This window comes from Hylaeus volcanicus, unplaced genomic scaffold (genome assembly GCF_026283585.1).
Source record: "Hylaeus volcanicus isolate JK05 unplaced genomic scaffold, UHH_iyHylVolc1.0_haploid 12237, whole genome shotgun sequence".
Taxonomy (NCBI): domain Eukaryota; kingdom Metazoa; phylum Arthropoda; class Insecta; order Hymenoptera; family Colletidae; genus Hylaeus; species Hylaeus volcanicus.
In genome coordinates, this window is record NW_026533172.1 from 1,288,447 (window position 1) to 1,308,364 (window position 19,918).

Sequence of the window (19,918 nt, forward strand, 5' to 3'; positions counted from 1 at the left end):
CAATAATAGAATAAGATAAGATGTTAAAAAAAAGCTGTTCTTATATTTTTTTTTATTCATATTGGAAAAAATTTATCTCTTGTCTAGTCTTATTTATAAGCAACGTGGAGTGTAAAACGTGTCGCCTTGACAAAACTTGTTTAATTTACATAGAACTTCAAGCCTATAAGGTTCATGAAAAAACAATTATCCTATTGCACTAGTCCTTTTTTTTAATTTCAGCGAAAATAATGTTGGACAAATGGCTTTGGTATTTTTTCTAAGATCTTCAACAATTGCTAAGAAGTGAAGAAAAGAAAGGATTATGTATGCATCACACCACAGAATGAAGATACAAAGCATAGTGTCACAAATTTCTATAAAAAAATCAAAGCAAATTTAACAACCTGGCTTTTATTAATGTATTTTGTGATTTTTAAACCATTAAGATGATATTGTGAACTTTGCAAACATTCTAGCTAAATTCAACACTTCATTAGTATTGGTGTACTATGTAGATACTGCCGACCTACCAATCATTTTTTAACAAACCAACTTAAGAAGAATCTATTCGCGTTACAGAAAAATATAGGTAACATCTTTGTTACTTACGTCGATGGTCAACATTCTACTACATCAATAGCTTCCACTGGATTTTATTTCAAGAGCATTTTTGACGAATTTGTGAGCTCAAAAAAAAATCATAAGCTAAACGTAAGCGGAAAAGTTTGATCGCTTTCAATAGAACTTGTGTAAACAGACTCGCTAGCTGTTTAATTATATTTTTCGGATTTTTGTTTCAGCGATGACATTTCACGGAATCAACTGGATGCCTGAGAAGGAAGTAAGTGTGGATGCTTCTGAAGCAACGACGCTGGAATGTATTGAACTAGGACACAAAATACGTTTATGTGGTTTAACATGGGCAAAAAAAGCTTCAGCACAAATTGAATCTGAATATAAAACTAATTATGAAAAGATTCTAGAACTTCAACAACAGCTTATATTGCTAGATGAAGATTTAAAACGGCGACAGACAATGTTCAGTTCTACGGAATGTGATAGACTTATGAAGATTACTGAGGATTTGGGAAATATGACTGATAAGTACAATGCTGAGTATCACGGTGAGAAAAAGTAAAGGTTAGTCTAGTGTTCATTAGAAATCTATGTCAGCGCTTGATCAAAACGGGAGAGAATTTGTAAACGATCAATACAAGTGAGTTGTGACTTGATACGTATAAAGTGACAATTTTTTTGGTATGCTTTGAATGAAAAAACAAAGCTATTTTGCATTGACGGAGACATATAAGGTAAAGGAGAATGAGTTATGGAAGATGAACAGCGAAACTCAAATTTTAACTCATGTTACTGAGTTGTGGAATGTTGAAGTCTCAAATGCAATGACTCATATAACTCGGTTAAAAGAACAGCTAAATGTGGAACGAATGGTATGATTCAAAAATAACTGAATTCTTATTATTACTTCTTTATACAAGGATTCAAGAAAGATGACATATTAAAGTACTTTTTTTTTTAAATCTTAGAGACAAGCAGAATTACAAAAAGCTTCTAAAATGTATATACAACGGACGTTCCAAAACGTAAAAAGAAATCGTTTGAGTATTCTCGAACAGGACGATTTTGACCCATCAACTCATCAACACAGGGAACAGGTAACTTTTCACTCATTAGACGAATCAGTAGGATTTAAATAATAATTTGTTGCATCAGTTCAACAGTGTTGTTGATAAACTAGGAAGCCTTTTAGACATGATTTCAGTCAACGAAACGTCATCAAATGAAAAGAAAACAAACAAAACTTGGGGTTTATCACGAAAGACTACAAATGCTCTCAAATTTTTATAATTATTCAATCACAACCACAAGTGTCTTGTACTGGAAATAAACTATGTGTCCATCATTCATTACTAAAGAGTGTTTCTACTCTCAATTTCGACGTGATTTGAATGCTAATTTAATTTAAAAGTTTAAATAACGTTTCTATTTTCCTAAAATATCTAATACAATATTTAACATACTTATAGTATTGAGATTTTAAAAAACTTTCCTTACATATAAAGTCATAATCATTAAAAACAAACCACTTGTAAATATTATTTCCATACAATATGCTAAAAGCATTTTAGTAAAACTAAACGTAGTCAAATAATTTTTTTCTCGCTGGTTACTTGTTCACTAGTAGTTATATAATTATGACATAATTGAACAGACAACTACTTTTTATTACAATATTTTCAACGAATATAAAAAAATGAAATTGATGAATTTGGTTAATCAATACTCGTTTGTTATTTGTGAAATGCTGTGGTCTGGAACTATGATAACGTTATGGCACAGGCTCAATCGTAGCATGTATTCTTACAGAAAACATGAGAATAAATCAAATTAAAAGACAGGTTTATACGGCATATGACGTATTTATGAAAGGCTAAAAATATCATTGCAGCATTTTGTGATGAACTTTTTAAATCTTTTTATATATATTAGAAAACCGTTCGTTAATCATCACTTGAAGAATTGGATTGAACATTAAGGTTTTTTCATTAATTTCAAGTCAATGTTATTAAAGCATTTGTTTATTATTTTCGCCGGATTTAAGTTTTTGTGGAACATGAAAATACACTATGGTATGACTGTTAACGGATATATTCCTTACACTGGTCATCATTATTATGATATCAGACAAGAATCGGAGACATCCAATTATGATTGGTACCAACCTTCGGATTTTTTAGAAAAGAATGATTTGAACAATAATCAAAGTAAACATATGTATCCTGTACAAAAACTAGAAGAATCACCTGACATTGATGTTGGTTTTACCAATACCTCATGGTTATCTGATCACAAAGATTGGGATGTTGTAAATGCTTTCAAAACTCCTTTTAGTTCACAGGTGTTCAAAACTTTCAAACTTGTTTATAATATCACTAAGATTAACGAAGATCAAATGAAAGAGTCAAATAGCTTTGACTCAATTCTTTTAATGCAAAAAATAGTCAAAAAATATATTCCTTTCTATAACATGAGTTGCTCAGATACGATACAACCGTCTACCCAAACTCCCGTCAATACTTCATGCACGTTACGTTGAGGTCAAATAAAAATTTAATACCGTGTCGCAATTTACTGAAAACGAAAAACAAAAAATTTAATATTTCTGTATTCCAACATCAACAAGTAAAGCTATTTAGTACTTGTCATATATGATTATATTCGGCTAAACATTGCTCTCGCTTAAGTTTAACTCTTTTTTTCGTTGGGTTTCAGCCTCAACACTTTATGTATTTAGTGAAATTCGTATTTGTAAAACGGTATGAAATTGACGTAAACCTATTTTTTTTTACTAAAAGGTATTTTTCCAATTCTATTTGAACATCACTTTTTTGAAACTCTATAAAATAATCTAAGTTTTATAAATCTTTTTCTTTTGGCATACAAGAAAATAAAGAAAAAGTCGTCTTAACCTATTATTGTAAATGGCTTATGTTTTTAATACTTCACGTATTTAAAATTCTATTTCATACGCGACTCTAGTCACGTGTATTCGATATCTTGGAGTTATTCTCCGTAAGTTTTATGTGATGAGTTACTGACACGGCAACGAGACTCCCATCTTTGAAGCGATTTATTTTCTTTTAAAGGCATACGATGAAACTCTATTACGCTGTAGTTAGCAAAATCGTGCACATATTGTTGCTACCTGTAGTCTCTTTTTGAACAATAAGAACTGCTCTCAATCTATGAAAACAAAATAGTAGTAGTATCAACTTTATGTATCCTAGTAAAAAAACTAGGGTTCACTGTTAACGCTTTGTCTTTGGCAAGGTTCTCAATGATAAAACGCTCTATTAAAAAAAATGCTTATCTATTACCATCACTTAAATCAATGCTATTTGCATAAACATTTTTCGTCCAGGGGTGAAAACTTGTTTATGCAATCAATACAGTAAAAGCACTTGAAACTAAAAACGACAATTTTTTAAAACGTTACACAAAATGTACCGCTACCATTTTAATTCAAAAGAATGTTACTCCTTGTAAAAAAAATTAATATATGGAAAGTGCACGTCAAAAAAAAAGAAATCACCCGTAAAACAACCGGGTTCACAACCAGTTGTTTAACGAATAACAAGCAACATTTTTATCGTCAGTTTCTATTTTAGGTTACTTCTGTGATTGAATAATTTTACTAAGACGTTCTTCTTCATTGATAAGATTGAAATAAAAAGTAGTTTTTGGCTAAGACAATTCTAACGGCACCCCTTCAAAAGATAGGCAACATTGCGGTTGTTTCTTGTAGTCGCCCTTCTGCATTTAGATAAAGTAATACGTTTCGCTATAAAACATGAAAAATTTTATTCATTTTACAGACCTGTTATACCGTTTTTATATAGGTTGGGGGGATAAAACAGAGTTCTAGAAAATTTTGTACAAGAGACTTTTTATCAACAAAGTATGTCGTACATATTTAGTTGAATTAAAATAGTATGTCCAAAATAAGAATTATCCAGCCAATGTTTATTTAAGGGAAATGGAAACTGTTGGTATTTGGAAATCTCTTAGCATCTTGTACGATTTATTCTTTTAATTTGTTAATAACAGAAATATTACCCCATTTCATCAAACATTAGAAAACAGTTTGCTTCTCCATGTTACTTGAAAGGAATGTTAAAAACGAATTGACCCATAAAACAAACACAGTATTTTGAATATAAAATACACTCAAATAAAAATGTAAGTTTTCATTTGTCAGACTTGTACAAAACCAGAACTAGGTTGGAAATAATAAAAATGCACGAGGGTAAAATTCAATAAAAAAAAACTTCTTCATTCAATATCTTCACAAGAACGATTTCCTTATCGTATATGAGTTTTATCATGTGTTATACGATTACTCCTGGAAAACAGCATCATTTCTATATCACACTCTATAGCATCTGCTTCTCGAGCCAGTCGTTCTTCAATGTATTCTAATTTTCTTTGGCTATAAGGATTGATATAGCTCCCATAAAAAAACCAACAGATTATAAATAAAAAAAAAACCAATAAAATTGGTAGAAGAAAAAGCAAAATGAGAAGAATTGAATATTGTTTTATTTCATTAAATTTAATAATACTAAATATCCGATTCATAAGACAAACTTGATCTCCAATAAAACTCCACGTTTACCTCCTGGATATTCATACAAAAGAAATCTGAGGCTTTTTATTTTTTCTATCAAATAAAATGTTTGGCCATAAAAAAAATTTTCTTGTGAAAATAATACGACGCATGACACTTAGTGCATAGAAACAAGTAGTAGAATATTTTTTGACGAAGAATATAAAAATTTTGTTATTATATAAAAATCTCTAAGAAACCATTTTCCTACGTGTTTATTTAAAATTTCACCCGAACAAATGAAAAAAAACGTGCATGCAGTTTTGCATATCCTTTATATTTCGATATTTTTAATATGAATCCAAAATTAAATCTAGTAAAAAGAAACCATATGTAAATTTATTAATTTTGGTATACGACTGAAACGCTTGTTAACACTCGCATTTTTATTCTAAAAAGTATGCTACTTTTTTTTTATGAAATATAAAATTTAATTATTAATCCTTATTTTCTTAATATAAACTAACAAAACAATTTCAAAAAAAAATTCTTTTTTCAATTTTAATTATAAAATTATACGACCATTGCACAAAATACAGAAAAGCTCTTCTAACAAGCTAGTATTTCGTTTTCATATTGCCAGGTTGAAAGAAAACGTATTGTTAATTTGACTTATCATGTAAACATTAAATGATGGGTTCAAATAAAAGGTTTTATTTGGAAGTGACGACAGAGGCGGGTCTGATGCAATTCGTTAAAACTTAATTTTTTTTGATAATAATAAACAGGGTGTTACCTTAATACGCGATCTTTAATGATATATCCTTTTTTTATGACCTCAACTATGGTACCTTTTGGCTAAAGTAAGAATAAAATGTCGTATTGAAAAAACGTATGGTTGTTACTTTTAATGGATCCTCAACCTCGTGAACAACGCTGTGTTTTGAAGGACAAAATACTGTATTGAGCTTAAAAATAGACGAGATTCAAAATTATTATACAGATGGAGAATGGGATGAAAAAACATTACCGATTCATACGAATGAATATTGAAATTTTCTAATAAATTCTTCAGACTCTCTAAGGTTAGGGTAACACCCTGAACGAGAGGATTTGTTTCCATAAAACTTTCCTACAAATTCAGCAAGTCGAATGAGTTGCAAGTAAGATTATAAAAAAAACTTAACAGATGTAGCGTGTTGAATCGCTAATTCAAGATTATCACAAACATTCAAAAGACCTTCAGCAAATTTTGAAATAGAATATAGTTTTGCTTTTTTTAACTGTAAAAAATAAAACGAAAAAATATATGATGGAACGCTTTACTCATATTAGAATAAAAATTCATTCTGTCAATTTTGAACAAACCTCTTCAGTATGCCGTTGTATAATATTTTCGTTTTCAGCTAAAATTCGCAAAATACGATCTTGTAAGTGTTCGATTGTTACATTTTTAGTAACAGCAACATCATTTGCCTGCTCTGTTTTAAGCTTAAACTTGTCGGAATTATCATCATGAATTTTTTTAGAATCTGATTCCGAAGAAGAAACGACATCTTCCGCAGTCACCTTGTTTACTGAAGGAATTGAACCAGGCTTCTCAGTAACGAATCGCCGTACCCTATAATGTGAGTGACACTGATTCATGGATGGCACCCACATTTTATGAGTACACCGAGAAATATGGAAAGAATAACCAAGATAATTTAAAGGTAACCGTATCATACGACGCCCTAACAAGACTGCTGTACACATTGTTATTATTTTTCCTGTTTTGAATAATAAATTTCGATTTTTTTCTTCGTGTGCAAAAACGCTTTAAACAATATGGTAAAACAGTTGCCTATCAGAAACAAAGAGAGGTTCGTTGGATTAATTGATTGTGTAGGGTACAAAATGATTGAAAAAATGCAACTTTTCTTTTTTAATAGAAAACATTTTATTGTGTATCTGTAAAACATTAGAAATTTATTTCATTTAAACATTTTCAATGAAAATGGATGGCTTTAATTTTTGAGAGGATATTTTATAATACGCTAATGTATCATTTATACACATGACAACATCGCTAGATAGTTGTTTCATATTTAACGTAGTGATTAAAGGCGACCATACAGACATATGTTTTTGAGAATAATTGTTTTTATCTAAGACTAAAAAATTTAGAGTATTCCAGATATAAAATACTACTTTTTGAACGTCGCTGCTGGCCGAGTAAATTATTGGGTGGGTTTTTGGGGTTCGTTCGTGAAAAAAGAATTGACTTAAAATATCAGACATATGTATACTCATATCCTTGATCAAACGATCGGTACTTTCGTTAAATTGATGAGTATCGGAAAATCCAGTAAAACATTTTACGTAGACTAATAACATGGAAAGATGGTGAAAGAAACAGCTGCTGTTATAAGAATATTGGGAAAGTAATAGAAGCCAGTTAGAGTAAATTTTAAAGATTCTATCGGATTGTAATAGAAATTGTTGAAACGCTTCAACCTGCAGTTTATAAGTTCCATTGAGTCGTTTTATAAATTTCAAAGATTCTAATACTGAACGGACATAACGTGAACTTTGAACCACATTTTCATCAATGTTCAAATCAATTGAAACATTCATTAAAGAACAAATAACAGCTGATATTGAAAGAGTTATACCAACTATTGGATTACATGCTTGTGGCTTGTTGCTAACCTTTTCCGTGTCCACCTTTGCGTTATCAACTATTTCGTTTTCAGTATGACAATGGTGTTGGGTATCTTTAAGTTCGGTAGGTGAATAAATGTCATTCAGTAAAGATACACATTTATGAGAAGATAATACTTGATAGTTTTGTAAAGACGAAATTGATACGTTTACACACGTTTCCCATAATGATACAATTAATAAATGTAAATTACTATTAAAAAATCTTAAAGGAGAGTCGTGAAATGCTGAAAAACAAGACACAAATTGATTATGAATAGCCTTTAGACTAATAATTGTTTCATCAGTTTGCCATGAAGGACAATCTCCATGAGTGTAAGTACTGCTCAAAGTATTTAATGCCATTATATTTTTTTTTTGTTTTACCGACGAATTGAGGGTATCAATCAATTTTTCGAAATTTTTTTGGGCACAATTTAAATAATCTTTTGGGTTACCTTTTGAGTATTGTCCAACTCGTACCACACACTGACTTATTAATGAGTTTTTTGAATTTAATTGATGACACAAAAGGTGAGCAAATGATAAAAAAGTTGACAAAAATTGTCCGTGTAAATAAGGACACTGTAATGCAGTTTTTGCTTCAGCTGAAAAACTTTGAATGTTATACGAAACGATATAGAGAGATGTAAAAACCATGGAATAACTTAAATATGTTGAAGAAAAGTATTTGTCATAAAACCAAATGGACAAATCTGTAATGATCAATCGTATTTGATGATTTAAAATAAAAAGACCGCGAGAGGTAATAGAATTAGAATCCGCTTTTGCAATATTTCTCATGCCGTATTCTAGGAAAATACTCGACATGAAGCGTTTTATAATCTGAAACGAAAATAGAAACAAATGAGAGGAAAAAAAAAGTATATTCTTAAAACCCACAAGAAGAAAAACAAATATAACGTACATGATTAGCGCTCATAACACTTTTCATTGAATTTGCTTTAGAAGGATGAAAAATCTGTGAGAAGTTATTTTGCACCAAAGAAACATCGAAAGAAGATTGAAAGAAATCAATGAAATTTATTTTTTTAAAAAGTTGAGTTAATGTAAATAGTAAATCACGAGTCACTGCGTGTGGAAGAAAGAATATCAATATTTCTTCCGAAAACTCTGTTGTACTTCGAGAATGTTTTTCTTCATTAAATCTGCTGAAATCTTGATAAAGGTCAATACTTCGTATCATTTCTTTGATTGTACGAAAAGCAAAAGCAATAACATTTTTTTTTTTTAATGTTATTTTATCAAAAACATCAGCACAAGGAGTAACTATTCCGTTTTTCAAAACTTCTAGAATTGTTAGAAGGTTATTATAAAAACGATGTAAAATAGCAACAGCATTGCTAATGCAGTTGGGGGAGCATTCGGCATAATGAAATGTACCAGTAAACTTTTGTATCCATGCGGATAATGACATGGGTGAGGTGACCTGCGTGGATGGCACTAAATTTTTTTGGAAACTTGTGAAGCTTCCTGGTTCCTCAAAACCTAACATATTAAGTATAATTCGATTGATAACGTAGACGTCTAACAGTTGTCGAAAATCAAAGGTTTGATAGGAGCATCGCTCTAATAAATCTGATGCAAAATCTATCTAAAACAAAAGCGAGTTTCGGAATACGGTTATCTAATGTTTTTATTGGTTCAACAAATTATTTAATGCATACCAGAATCAAAAAATCTAATTCACGACTCCGGGAATAACGAAAATTGGAGGAATCTGTATAACTAGCAATGATGGTTTGTCGAAGAAAATCTGAATTGAGAGCATGGCTAGACGCTAAAATTTCTAATAGAGAAAGCGTTTCAGTTCGAATCGCTGCGTCTTTGTGTGTTATACACGAACGAAGTTGTAGTCCTAATTGCATGATAAAAGGTCCTAGTCGTTGTGATTCGCGTGTTGATTTATTTTGGGAATTAAGTGTTAAACTATTGTCGTTTTCTTGCAACTTATTCAGTAAAACCTTTAATAGTAACCGATAACAACGACGAACATTTTGGTCGCTATCAACGATTAATTTAGAAATTGAAGCTATGATGTAGCCTATTTGAGGATAGAGCTGTTCACTATATCTATCAAATAGTTCCAATAACCCTTTTAAAGCATCGTGCCTTATACGATCGTTATGATGACAAGTCTGCAATAAAAATAATAAAACATACTCTACTACGGAATGAAACACTTAACCTGCGCAATGAGTTCATTAAGCGACAGTTTTTTAGAAGTTACGCATTGGTTGGAGATATGTGCACGCAATAAAGCTTTTTGAGTTATAAGCTTAATAGGCTTTATAGTGATTTCCTTTTTTTCTGTACTATTATTATTATAAAAGCGTTTTCCAATTTTTTTCTTTGCTGTAATAAAGTCTTTTTGATGGACCGTTTTCCGCTTCTTGTTTTTAGTCATTTTCAGAAAAATTATGCTGAAAATTGTTTTGAAAGAGAAATAAGATTGTTTTACTCGATCTTCTATACCTGCCGATTTCTCACTGAGCGTCAGATTTGTGACTTGACCAAAACCTACAAATCATTTAGTGATCTATTACTGACGTTCGATTAAAAACTTTAGATTACTTTTTTTCATAAAGAGTTACTAAAACTCTAGCACATAGAATTTGCTTTTTTATACCATTTGCTTAAAAAAAAATTCTATTCACAATGCGACACGCATTAATCATAAAAAAAATTATTGATTGCTAGTATGAAGCAATTTTGGTAAAAAACGAATGACTTTAAATAAAGAATATGCAAAATTTGTTTATCTAAAAAGGGAAAAATTTTCATTTCACAGTTTATAATTTAAAAGAAAGGTGGTTGTGATTTAAGTGTACGTCTGATAGTGTACAAAAAGAAGCGCGTCAATATTACCAAAATGCTTTTTTTAATAAGGTCTTATTGTTTGAATACGGTTAAGAAGACACATATAATTTTAAACAGTCCTTGGAAAAAAGCACAGTCAATAATTTAAGTTATGGGTAAAATCCTCCGATTTTAAAGTATTCGTTTATTATAAAGTTAACAAACAATATACTTTTTAACTGTTCTCATAATATTTGGTCACACTAAAAGTAAAGATAAATTATTCTTACAGGGATGGAAGAAGTGTAGGTGCTTTTGTTTCAAATTCGGACTCTTTTAGCTGCGGAAGTTCACATTCAGGGACCTCGTCCATTGTATCGTATAGAAGGGTGCGATATTCTTCCTCTAACTCTGAGTCCTACAAACAACGTCCCACTATATTGGAAAAATCTTTTAATTCATTAAATACATTAATGCTATTATTTTTAGATGAAATAAACAGATTTTGAGTTTGATTTAACTCTTGTTGGGAATCTTCTAAAAAGGATGAAACATCAATAGCCAGTCGACTTGTCTCTTTTCTATTAAAACAGTGTAAAACAACTGTAATGTCTTATGAAGGATTGTCAACGACTTTGGGGCTTACAAAACTGTTTTAGTAGTAGTACAACTTGAATGTAAAACGTTCGTCACGACTCCAAGAGTTGACGACGCGTCACGCATTAATTTCACCTCCTCCAATCGAAGGAGTTGGGACTCAAAATCTTTTTGCTGAGATTCCCAAAGTTTTTTCTTCCTCACCCAAAGTATCGCAGCTACATGTATCCATTATTATCAATAGAACTTATGTAATATCATTACATTCAACGCACTTTTCTTTTTGCTTATTTTTAAGCAATTTTTACACTGAGTTGCTGCAAGGGCTATTCTGCGGTGCACGAAATCGCAAAGATGGTTTACGTAATTTTTCAAACAAAACATCTTTGAACAAAATTTACTTGGTATCACAATCAATTATACGGCTACGTAAAGTTATTTCCGCATACATTTCTAGTAGGTGAGCTTTATCTGCTTCCGTAATCTCCATTTCATTACTTATGCCGTTATCTTGCGTTTTAGGCCGATTCCACACTATTTTTATACCCTTTTATACAAAAAAATTTTTTGTTTTATCTGAGTAATAGACATAATTACATGCACTGTGGTTGCATTACTGCTAGTGGAATCACTTTCGATATTGCATGAAAAAGGTTGACAGTTACAATCCCTTTCGTAAAAAGCCAAAAACCAAGCAAATATAAACGCATCATCATTACTTCGCAACTTCCGCATCTATTGTATAGTAGACAAAATAATGATTTGTAGATTTCGCAAGTTCAAACATATATAATAAAAATTTTTATAGAAATCCGAACTAACAATAAAGCAATCACACGAATCTACTTTTTTGAAAAATATTACATTTTTTTCAAGAAATGCTAAAACATATGGCATTGCCAAAATACTGCATTGTCCGCTGCTATCTTGCAAATTACACATTGACATAACAGGATCATCAGCTAAATCCGGAAACTTATTTTGTTTAACACAGTCCAAAAATTTTTTAGCGACAGTCTGATGTATTGCTCAAAATTACAATTAAGAAAATAATGATGAAAAACTAGCCTGAATGGTTTCAAAATGTAATATTAAGGTGTTCATGTGAGTGAAATCCGCCAACGAAACTTCGTTAAAGGGTAGGTGTCTTTCGAGAACTACTACTCACATAGCAGGGAACAATGTACGGTAGCGTACAAAACTAGTTTAACAAAAAAAATTTACGTATTACATTCAAAAGATTGACAAGTTGTGTCTTGAAATAATTGGGTTTCTGTAGGAAAACCTTTCATGAAAAAGTCGAAACCTTCAGAAACGGCGTTGGACATTTTTTGTAAAAGAGATACACTAGGTTGAGGTTTGTTAAGACCCTTGAAAAATTATTGTTAGATTGAATGAATGGCATAAAATATATGTTCAACTTTAACGCAATATAAAGGTTCATTAGAAACTTTTTTTAAAAAAGTTCGTCGGAGATTCGGATCATATGCCTCCATAATATGTTTCATCACAATATCTTGTTTCAATATACAATGTGACAAGCTAAGAGCACTTGCCACATCTAATAACGTTTCTGCTCCCGCCAAAAATTATTTACTTGACTATTGATCTATAAAAACTTTGTATACCTGCGGGTGTTGCGTAAAGCATTCCCATTTCCTTTAATGCTAAATCCACAACTCTTTGAACCTAAGAAAAGAAGTAGCATAATAAAAAAGTTTTTATGGTAACTTCATTTTTTTTGTATATTTGTTTTCTTTATATATATAAACTTAGTATATATTCGTTCTGTTGCCGTTTACAAGTAATACATAGAAATTTCATATAGCTTCAAAAAAATCCTTGGTATTGCATACAAAGCTACTGAACTATAGTTATATGTAGATGATAAGTTGGATAAACTTTTAGAAAATATTCTGTAGACTAAAAATGTTACCTCATTTAGCGTAAACAAAAAATGGTTAGATGCACGATTAACCACACTTAAAATATCCTTCCATGGCTCTAACATCCAGTGATCGCTACCATTTAACGAATATGATAATAAATTTTGTGTAATAATTGGATTATCACTTCTACCAAAAAAAAATTCATTAATTTTAATTCTAATATAGATTGATTACCCTAAACAGGCTCGAATGATTTCCAAGTCACTCCTGTCGAGTTGGATCTTCGCTTCACTTGACATAAAACTGTCTTTATTGAGTTTTCTACACAATTTTTTTTTGATTTATTGTTATTTAGATAGTTACCAGAAATTGGATGTGAATGTTTATTATTCATAATAGTACCATTCAGATATTTCGAATCCAATAAAATTTCTTTTAATAATAACGAAAAGACATTTTAAACTGATAATTGTTAATTTCTTTTGACCTGTACACTCTAGGGAACATTAAACGCTTCTAGAGTTATTTTACTAAGGATTTACGTTCTTCTGTAATGGTTCCCAGTTTTTGTTTCTTATCCACCTTTTATTTTCTGTCTTCGGTAGTTTGCAGGTTTGTTAAAACTACAAAAATGCTAACAATTAATGGTTTTATTCTTTTTATTATCACTAGTAGTGTTCTTCATTTCTATTTTAAAATCCTGTATTAATTTATAAAAAAGTATTTTTTAGGAGAGTCTTCTCTGACATTGACAGATTCGTTTAACTATTTGTATAAACTCTGTCAATTTTATGATTTAAAAAAATTCCTGAGGTTATCACATAAGTCAATACTTATACAAAAAAAACGATTTGTATGAATCACTACGATTGTTAATACATAGAAGTAAATTCTTGTAAGTTATATTTGGAAGCCTTATTTTAAAGAAATGTTTTGTGAATTATTTGAATCAAGTTACAGTCGTGATTTGCAAAAAATCTAGTGCTACTTTTTTAAGACGTCATAAAAATTAAGAAATCCTTTTAAGAAAATTTTCTGCGACAACGCTATTTGTTAATCAAATAAATTTCGTATTCAGTAACCGTATTCATTCATCCTATATAGAAATCGTTTTGCGAAGAACACTCGCCTTATCAAACAGTTTTATAACGTTATTGTTTAAATCAATTCTCTCATAAACAACAAATACGTGTGTGATCTGTTTTTTTAAACAATATTATCGAAAAAAATTCTGACATATGGTTTAAAAGATATAACTAAGATAAGAGAAATATATCTATACCAAGATCTGTACAATAGAAGTAAAATTCTTTTTACAGTATACTTGTGATCAATAGTTTCTCCATCAGGTTATGCCCCCTTAACCATTGAGTATTATTTGATAATATTAGTTGTATATGTTCTTAGGCATCGTAGTTGAAACACTAAATTTAACCAAATGCGTCTTTGTTCTTTTAACAGTCTGCAGTATGTTTGTACAAGAGAACGATTTCATTTTTTAAAGCATCATGGCTTTTAAACATATAAAACCAAGTTATCCTAGTAAAATTCTTGTAAAACGATGAAGGTAGATTTTTTTAATAATACGTTTATATTCTTTATAGGTGTTATGAATTATGTAGGCCTTGTACTTGTAACAACATAATCCATTGATTAGCGTTAAGTCTAAAAATATACATGGCTTAACAAGTTTTTCTAGTTTTCTGTCTGCTTCAACATAAGTTTTGTTTGCATGATGTCATTACCTACAAATAAGATTTGGGTAATTGTGTAAAATGTTTAAAACTCCATTTTATTAACTTTTTTAACGATGAAAAAAAAAGAGTATGCTTCGTTATCATATTACATTTTATCGAAAATTAAAGTTATTATTGTCATGATTTAATTATATTTTGCGTATCTTGATTCAGCTCTCGTATGTGTTGGTTGACAGGTTGAACTACCATGAATGTGAGAACATCTCATTTAATTCGCTGTATAATTCACACTTATTAATGTTTTTATCAGAGTTATTGTCTACTTATGAAAAATAGCCTCTCAGGAATAGAAACAACAACGCTAGTGAAACTCGTTATGACACTTGAAGCATACAGTTTACCTTATAAGCACAGTTAAGTGATTCACAAAAAAAAAAAATTAAACCATTGAGTTTAATTTCCTTCCCAAAACACTCTGTATTGTTTGAGGACTTATAAATGATCTAATAAATAATCAGTTTCTTCAATTCATGATATAGACTCTCAAAACATGAGTTATATAAAGTGTTTTTAAGAAAGCATAATGTATTTGTTTAGTTTACAAAAAGTCGTTTTTTGAAGTTAGGTTACCATACTCAAAATTATGTTTTGCCTTACCTATGTAATTTTATGCATAACGCTTTTACCTAAAATTAATATGCAAAGAAAATTTATCAAAGTGAAACTCGTAGCATTAATGATGAATCCCCAGAGCAACTAAATTTTAAAAACTATTTTTTTCTGAGTTAAACAAATTTACATCTAATCGTGTTAAACCATATGTTAGTTCGACCAATAATTTTTTCTACATTAATACATTAAATAAAAATCTACATTCGAACACTTGCATTCCCTTTCCAAGGAAAACGTAATCAAGTTTAACTATGCTAATTCAAGAAATTTTGGTTGTTGCTTGCGGTATTGACATTAGGTGTAGCCTGCGTTAAAACACTTCTTTTAAAGGACTTTTATAAAGACATCTATTCTAGATGGTCTAATACATCTTGAAGCTACTAAAAAACACTAGTCTAGAAAAATTTATTAGCGCTATTATGGTAGATGAAAAAACTTTCGCTATTTATACCTCTTTTACGCTTCGTGCTAAAATGATCTTATTCTTAAACAACATTTTTTTTCGTCTCTATTTGGTTAGTCTGCAATACATGTCATTCGGTTGTTTTTTTTTTATAAAAAGATTGTGTCAAATTTATCTTGCTGCTTTTCATATCAGCAAACAATTTTATTTGGTGCAAGTTTAGCAACTAAACGGTGTTAAGATAAGGTAAGACGACGAATAAGTTTTAACAAACAAAGTGAGTCATCCGTTAAGAGATATGATCGTTATTAAAAAAATCGAATCTTGAATATCAGAAATTCATTATGTACGACGAAAGAAATATATTATAAAACTATTTTTTAGAAGGATATGAAATTTTTCTTGCGGTCAGGCGAAAAACCGAGATAGCAAAAAATGCACTCAAATAACAATTGAACATTTTTAACTTGAAACAATAATAGAAATTAGCGTATAAAAACGGGACGAATGATTTTTTTTTAAAAAGACTTTATGTTATGTTTCTAAACATGAAGGCAAGCAGACAGAAGGGCACAAATAACGAGATAAAATTTTACCCTTTTTTTTTTTCTTTTTTTGGCATTTTCGTGAAACTATCTGGGGTTTTAATAATTTCGTTTTAACAATACAAGAGTCCAGCTTTTTTAATTTATCACAATCAGACAAATTATTAAGAACCTTTTTTTTGGTACATAATGATAAAAGAGAATTGTTACAACGCTGTCCTTGAGCAGTTGTTAAATTGGCACCTAAACCTAATCGGTTGCACGGGAAAAGTTGTTTGGGAGAAATCCGTGAAGAAAGAGTACTAATCATACGTTCTACTAATTTAGATGCGACATGATTTTGGTCTAAAATTGTTTGTATTTGTTTAATTTATAATGCGTTTCTCACCTGTAAAAGAACACAGAAAAGCTGGCAGAGATCTAGTACGAGAGGCCACTGGAGTACCACCGGTTATATGTAGCACTGTAAACACATTTACAAAAGAATGAATTTTTATATGCATTGAGAGAGTAGAAAAAGACAGACAGAGAAAAAACAAAAAGTTAAAAAAAGATTCCAAAATTTACCGAAATCTTTAGGGAAACGTTGATTTTTATTAAACTCAGTCACCAATCTTTCGGACAAATCAGCACAAATAAGCTGAATCCAATTCTACAGTAAATTATGCAGAACAAAATAATTGATTCCGTTGAATCCATTGATAAGGTTACGTGTAAGTCTTCCATAGTATGCACATCTTGAAATGTTTTACAAGAAATCATGGACTTTACTTGTGTTACGGAACGAACAGATTCCTCCGAGGCGCCACTACAATCACCAGACAGAAAACATGGTAAAATTTACATGACGGTTCTTTATAATTAAATCTATATTTACGTTGCAAACTTGTACAACCATTCTACAAAATCGTTACACGCTGGATACGAACGGAATTTGAGCTTTAATGCGCTCAATGTATACTTGGAAGGTATGTCATAGAGATATTTGACGTCGGGGAGCACTGCAGCGATCCAGCGGCCAGTCTTTCCGCGCATGCTGTTTGCACTAGTGAGAGGAATCGTTTTTAATAATGGAATAATATCCTTGTTAAAAAGTATTGTTTGAGTATTTGGTTTAAATTCAGACGAAAGTCTTTTTGCAAAAAACTTAAAAGTTAAAGAGATAGGAAAGAAATTATAGACTGCGATGTATAATTTCATATTTTATGCAAAAAAATATCATACCTTTGTTTTAGCGATGCCTGCACTAACATTAAATCCGGTTTTTATCTTAATGTCTTTTCGTGTTTTATATACAAGAAAACTTCCTAAAATTAACGGAAAATCTGAAAAACAATAATAGTAAATTTTTTATTTAACTGCAAGTATGACAAAACGAATTCATTTGAAAGCATACTATTTTGATTCATATCACGTAAGAAAAATGGTATACAGGTGTTAGTTTCCGGATCAACATTTCGCAAAATTAAAGAACGGAAGACACAATCTTTTCCTATTTCATATAAAAGCCCTGTTTGGTCTTCGAAAAGATTTTTAGCTACATTTTTAAGTATCTCGTATTTCGAAGTACCAATTCTGAATGACTCGATTTTGTTGTTAAAATCGTGATCGAACCACTGTAACCACAAAATGATCCATAAAATAATTTCTTGTTTGGGTTCAGTGAGGCATGCAGAATTCGCATTTTTTGTATCAATCCAAAGCGGACAACCGTGTTCATCGCAAAATTTCCATATATCACAAGAACCATTAGTGTTTTTTGCACATGTGATCCCATTTTGTACACAGTTCGAATGATTATGATCCTGTGTAAAAGATGAAAAATTTTGGCATTTAAATACTTGAACTAAGGGAGCTAAACACTCTATAATAGATCTTAAAAGTTGCTTAATATACGTTGAAAGATCTATATAAACTTCATCAATTGATGTTCTCTGAAAATGGTCGCTATAGTAATGTGAAAGGACATCTAAAACCTTTTAAAATTATAACAGATGAAATTAACACACGTTTTATGAAAACCAGCACCTCTTGAGAAGCATCACGATAACGCTTTAAACAAACTTTGTGCTTTTGACGATCTGGTGTTACGGTAGAAGAATCCTCTGATGGATTCAACCCTATAATTCCGACATGAACGAGTTGCAAACAAGGGCACAGCTTCTTTGCTTCAATTACCCGAAGACCTCGACAAACACCTGTTTTTTTCGCTGCATAATTGACTGCAATAATTCCATCCCACTAGTATAATGAAAAATGTAGAACAACAACACACAAAAAGTAACAACATGACGTAGCATAATAAAACTTTGATTCATTGACTTTGACAACCACCTGATAAACAGCTAAAGGAGTATCTGATGGGATATTTAATCGCCTTTGTTCTACTTGGGCATAAAAGCAATCCTAGAAACGTTTCAAATTTAGCATGTATTGTTGAATTGAACACTGACCAAATCTAAATGAGCTATAACTGAAAATTGGTATTTTTCAATCCATTCGGTCAATGTTGAACTGCTCATTAACACGAACTGCTATTATTCCATGGTTGCTAGGACTTTACGACAATAAATCATTATAAAAATTCAAATTTATCTGGACCTATTGACTTTTTAACTGTTCATAATTTTTAGATATAATTTCAACAATATTTTACAATTCATAACTATAAAATAATTTTCTACTATGAATTTTAAAAACTTTTTTTTTATTCCTTCTTGTTAATCTCACTTAGTAGAACTACTAACTGTTAATAAAGTATTGAGAGAGTCTATGCTGTAAATAGCATAATAAATTTAAAGTTTGAAAACTAAAATTTAGTTTCTACCTATCAAAAGAGTAGAAAAAAAAATACTTTTGTAATTTTTTTTTATGCGAAAACTATTAACGAATGATGCATATTTTTTTTTTTTACATAAAGTGTTTTTTTGTACACAGTGCATAATTCATTTTTTAATACTACTATTATTATTTTTTTGTTTTGCTTTGCAAGAGAGCCATAAACCAATAGTTATTTACTTTAAATAAACTAAAAATCGACAAACTTTTTGTTCTTCTTATGCGTGACCTGCCCTACAAGTTGTTTTGTTATATAATAAAGGATTGGTGGATATTTTTAACACAGATTTAATGTTTTATCAAATTATCTCTACACTACACGTAAAAGATCGATGTACAAATACGTTTATTTAGCTTCAAAAAAAAATCAGAATGAACTTTTTTTTAATAAGAGTTTTACTTGAAACTTTTTTTTAGGGATATAGAATAAAACAGAGTAAAAAAACCTTAGTTTTTTGCCTTAGAGTATAAAAAAAATTTCTACATCCAGCCATTAATACTTGTTTTCTAAAAAAAAAAATTTTTTACCACATATTTCAATCATAATAGTGCTTAATTTAAATCTGTACTATTGATCCAACAAATCAAGAAGTATAGACCATGCATTTAATAAACATTTTGCTCCGTTAAAAAAAACGAGCTAGGTATTTTTAATATAGTTTTTTTTA

At 30.3% G+C, this 19,918-nt stretch overlaps 5 protein-coding genes and 2 long non-coding RNA genes across 23 annotated transcripts; 2 read left to right on the forward strand and 5 right to left on the reverse strand.

The window, feature by feature from the left end:
* Nucleotides 1-24: 24 nt before the first annotated feature.
* LOC128883900 (uncharacterized) lies at nt 25-2,240 on the forward strand. Of its 5 annotated transcripts, none has more exons than XM_054136762.1 (8): nt 25-401; nt 480-571; nt 623-693; nt 783-1,106; nt 1,156-1,198; nt 1,265-1,430; nt 1,527-1,655; nt 1,714-2,240. In XM_054136762.1, exons 4-8 carry the CDS (start codon nt 785-787, stop codon nt 1,846-1,848), a joined length of 795 nt encoding a protein of 264 aa, XP_053992737.1. In that variant the 5' UTR covers nt 25-401; nt 480-571; nt 623-693; nt 783-784; the 3' UTR covers nt 1,849-2,240. The 5 variants fall into 5 exon arrangements, with proteins under 5 accessions (XP_053992737.1, XP_053992736.1, XP_053992738.1 ...); XM_054136761.1 differs by having other exon boundaries at nt 498-571; XM_054136763.1 differs by having other exon boundaries at nt 25-693; nt 783-823; nt 873-1,106.
* A 1,572-nt stretch (nt 2,241-3,812) lies between these two features.
* LOC128883994 (uncharacterized) lies at nt 3,813-5,349 on the reverse strand. Of its 2 annotated transcripts, XR_008459193.1 has the most exons (3): nt 4,379-5,349; nt 4,015-4,314; nt 3,813-3,968 (listed from the first exon to the last, which is right to left on the reverse strand). It is a non-coding gene; the product is annotated as an uncharacterized LOC128883994 (long non-coding RNA). The 2 variants fall into 2 exon arrangements; XR_008459192.1 differs by lacking the exon at nt 3,813-3,968 and having other exon boundaries at nt 3,970-4,314.
* Nucleotides 5,350-5,591: 242 nt separating this feature from the next.
* On the reverse strand, nt 5,592-6,925 carry LOC128884171 (protein GrpE-like). The gene is made up of 6 exons (XM_054137308.1): nt 6,476-6,925; nt 6,295-6,390; nt 6,138-6,239; nt 6,013-6,075; nt 5,904-5,965; nt 5,592-5,848 (listed from the first exon to the last, which is right to left on the reverse strand). The coding sequence occupies exons 1-6, from the start codon at nt 6,860-6,862 to the stop codon at nt 5,821-5,823; spliced, it is 738 nt and encodes a 245-aa protein (XP_053993283.1). The 5' UTR covers nt 6,863-6,925; the 3' UTR covers nt 5,592-5,820.
* Nucleotides 6,926-7,084: 159 nt separating this feature from the next.
* On the reverse strand, nt 7,085-8,870 carry LOC128884474 (uncharacterized). The gene is made up of 2 exons (XM_054137905.1): nt 8,718-8,870; nt 7,085-8,635 (listed from the first exon to the last, which is right to left on the reverse strand). The coding sequence occupies exons 1-2, from the start codon at nt 8,742-8,744 to the stop codon at nt 7,085-7,087; spliced, it is 1,578 nt and encodes a 525-aa protein (XP_053993880.1). The 5' UTR covers nt 8,745-8,870.
* A 1,573-nt stretch (nt 8,871-10,443) lies between these two features.
* Nucleotides 10,444-13,638, reverse strand: LOC128883726 (uncharacterized). Of its 5 annotated transcripts, XM_054136378.1 has the most exons (16): nt 13,498-13,638; nt 13,330-13,416; nt 13,143-13,281; nt 12,835-12,895; nt 12,628-12,779; nt 12,438-12,576; nt 12,275-12,366; nt 12,145-12,223; nt 12,071-12,087; nt 11,804-11,941; nt 11,608-11,753; nt 11,482-11,537; nt 11,256-11,424; nt 11,079-11,190; nt 10,900-11,027; nt 10,444-10,848 (listed from the first exon to the last, which is right to left on the reverse strand). In XM_054136378.1, the coding sequence occupies exons 2-16, from the start codon at nt 13,392-13,394 to the stop codon at nt 10,845-10,847; spliced, it is 1,497 nt and encodes a 498-aa protein (XP_053992353.1). In that variant the 5' UTR covers nt 13,395-13,416; nt 13,498-13,638; the 3' UTR covers nt 10,444-10,844. The 5 variants fall into 5 exon arrangements, with proteins under 5 accessions (XP_053992353.1, XP_053992351.1, XP_053992349.1 ...); XM_054136376.1 differs by having other exon boundaries at nt 10,446-10,848; nt 12,071-12,223; nt 12,275-12,363; nt 12,492-12,576; XM_054136374.1 differs by having other exon boundaries at nt 10,447-10,848; nt 12,071-12,223.
* A 414-nt stretch (nt 13,639-14,052) lies between these two features.
* Nucleotides 14,053-15,596, forward strand: LOC128884452 (uncharacterized). Of its 3 annotated transcripts, XR_008459391.1 has the most exons (4): nt 14,053-14,444; nt 14,503-14,662; nt 14,718-15,045; nt 15,103-15,596. It is a non-coding gene; the product is annotated as an uncharacterized LOC128884452 (long non-coding RNA). The 3 variants fall into 3 exon arrangements; XR_008459392.1 differs by having other exon boundaries at nt 14,053-14,662; nt 14,700-15,045; XR_008459390.1 differs by having other exon boundaries at nt 14,053-14,662.
* A 478-nt stretch (nt 15,597-16,074) lies between these two features.
* On the reverse strand, nt 16,075-18,986 carry LOC128883727 (uncharacterized). Of its 6 annotated transcripts, XM_054136384.1 has the most exons (11): nt 18,866-18,986; nt 18,744-18,818; nt 18,441-18,653; nt 17,983-18,388; nt 17,809-17,931; nt 17,637-17,737; nt 17,290-17,558; nt 17,124-17,220; nt 16,980-17,064; nt 16,801-16,875; nt 16,075-16,757 (listed from the first exon to the last, which is right to left on the reverse strand). In XM_054136384.1, the coding sequence occupies exons 1-11, from the start codon at nt 18,932-18,934 to the stop codon at nt 16,402-16,404; spliced, it is 1,869 nt and encodes a 622-aa protein (XP_053992359.1). In that variant the 5' UTR covers nt 18,935-18,986; the 3' UTR covers nt 16,075-16,401. The 6 variants fall into 6 exon arrangements, with proteins under 6 accessions (XP_053992359.1, XP_053992356.1, XP_053992358.1 ...); XM_054136381.1 differs by having other exon boundaries at nt 17,809-18,388; nt 18,747-18,818; XM_054136383.1 differs by having other exon boundaries at nt 16,075-16,727; nt 17,809-18,388.
* Between the last annotated feature and the right edge of the window lie 932 nt (nt 18,987-19,918).

Coding starts and splice junctions, on each gene's coding strand:
- LOC128883726 (XM_054136374.1), bottom strand. CDS start 13,394: ATGTCAAGTGAAGCGAAGATCCAACTCGACAGGAGTGACTTGGAAATC. Junction 13,282..13,329: donor ATCATTCGAGCCTGTTTAGG/GTAATCAATCTA, acceptor TTTTTTTGGTAG/AAGTGATAATCCAATTATTA. Junction 12,780..12,834: donor GCTTTACGCAACACCCGCAG/GTATACAAAGTT, acceptor TGGCGGGAGCAG/AAACGTTATTAGATGTGGCA.
- LOC128884171 (XM_054137308.1), bottom strand. CDS start 6,862: ATGTGTACAGCAGTCTTGTTAGGGCGTCGTATGATACGGTTACCTTTA. Junction 6,391..6,475: donor TACAACGGCATACTGAAGAG/GTTTGTTCAAAA, acceptor TATTTTTTACAG/TTAAAAAAAGCAAAACTATA. Junction 6,240..6,294: donor CGATTCAACACGCTACATCT/GTTAAGTTTTTT, acceptor CTGAATTTGTAG/GAAAGTTTTATGGAAACAAA.
- LOC128883727 (XM_054136380.1), bottom strand. CDS start 18,934: ATGAGCAGTTCAACATTGACCGAATGGATTGAAAAATACCAATTTTCA. Junction 17,559..17,636: donor CAGGCATCGCTAAAACAAAG/GTATGATATTTT, acceptor TTAACTTTTAAG/TTTTTTGCAAAAAGACTTTC. Junction 17,221..17,289: donor TGGTTGTACAAGTTTGCAAC/GTAAATATAGAT, acceptor TGGTGATTGTAG/TGGCGCCTCGGAGGAATCTG.
- LOC128884474 (XM_054137905.1), bottom strand. CDS start 8,744: ATGAAAAGTGTTATGAGCGCTAATCAT. Junction 8,636..8,717: donor GTGTTATGAGCGCTAATCAT/GTACGTTATATT, acceptor TTTTCGTTTCAG/ATTATAAAACGCTTCATGTC.
- LOC128883900 (XM_054136758.1), top strand. CDS start 785: ATGACATTTCACGGAATCAACTGGATGCCTGAGAAGGAAGTAAGTGTG. Junction 1,107..1,155: donor GTACAATGCTGAGTATCACG/GTGAGAAAAAGT, acceptor AATCTATGTCAG/CGCTTGATCAAAACGGGAGA. Junction 1,656..1,713: donor CTCATCAACACAGGGAACAG/GTAACTTTTCAC, acceptor TTGTTGCATCAG/TTCAACAGTGTTGTTGATAA.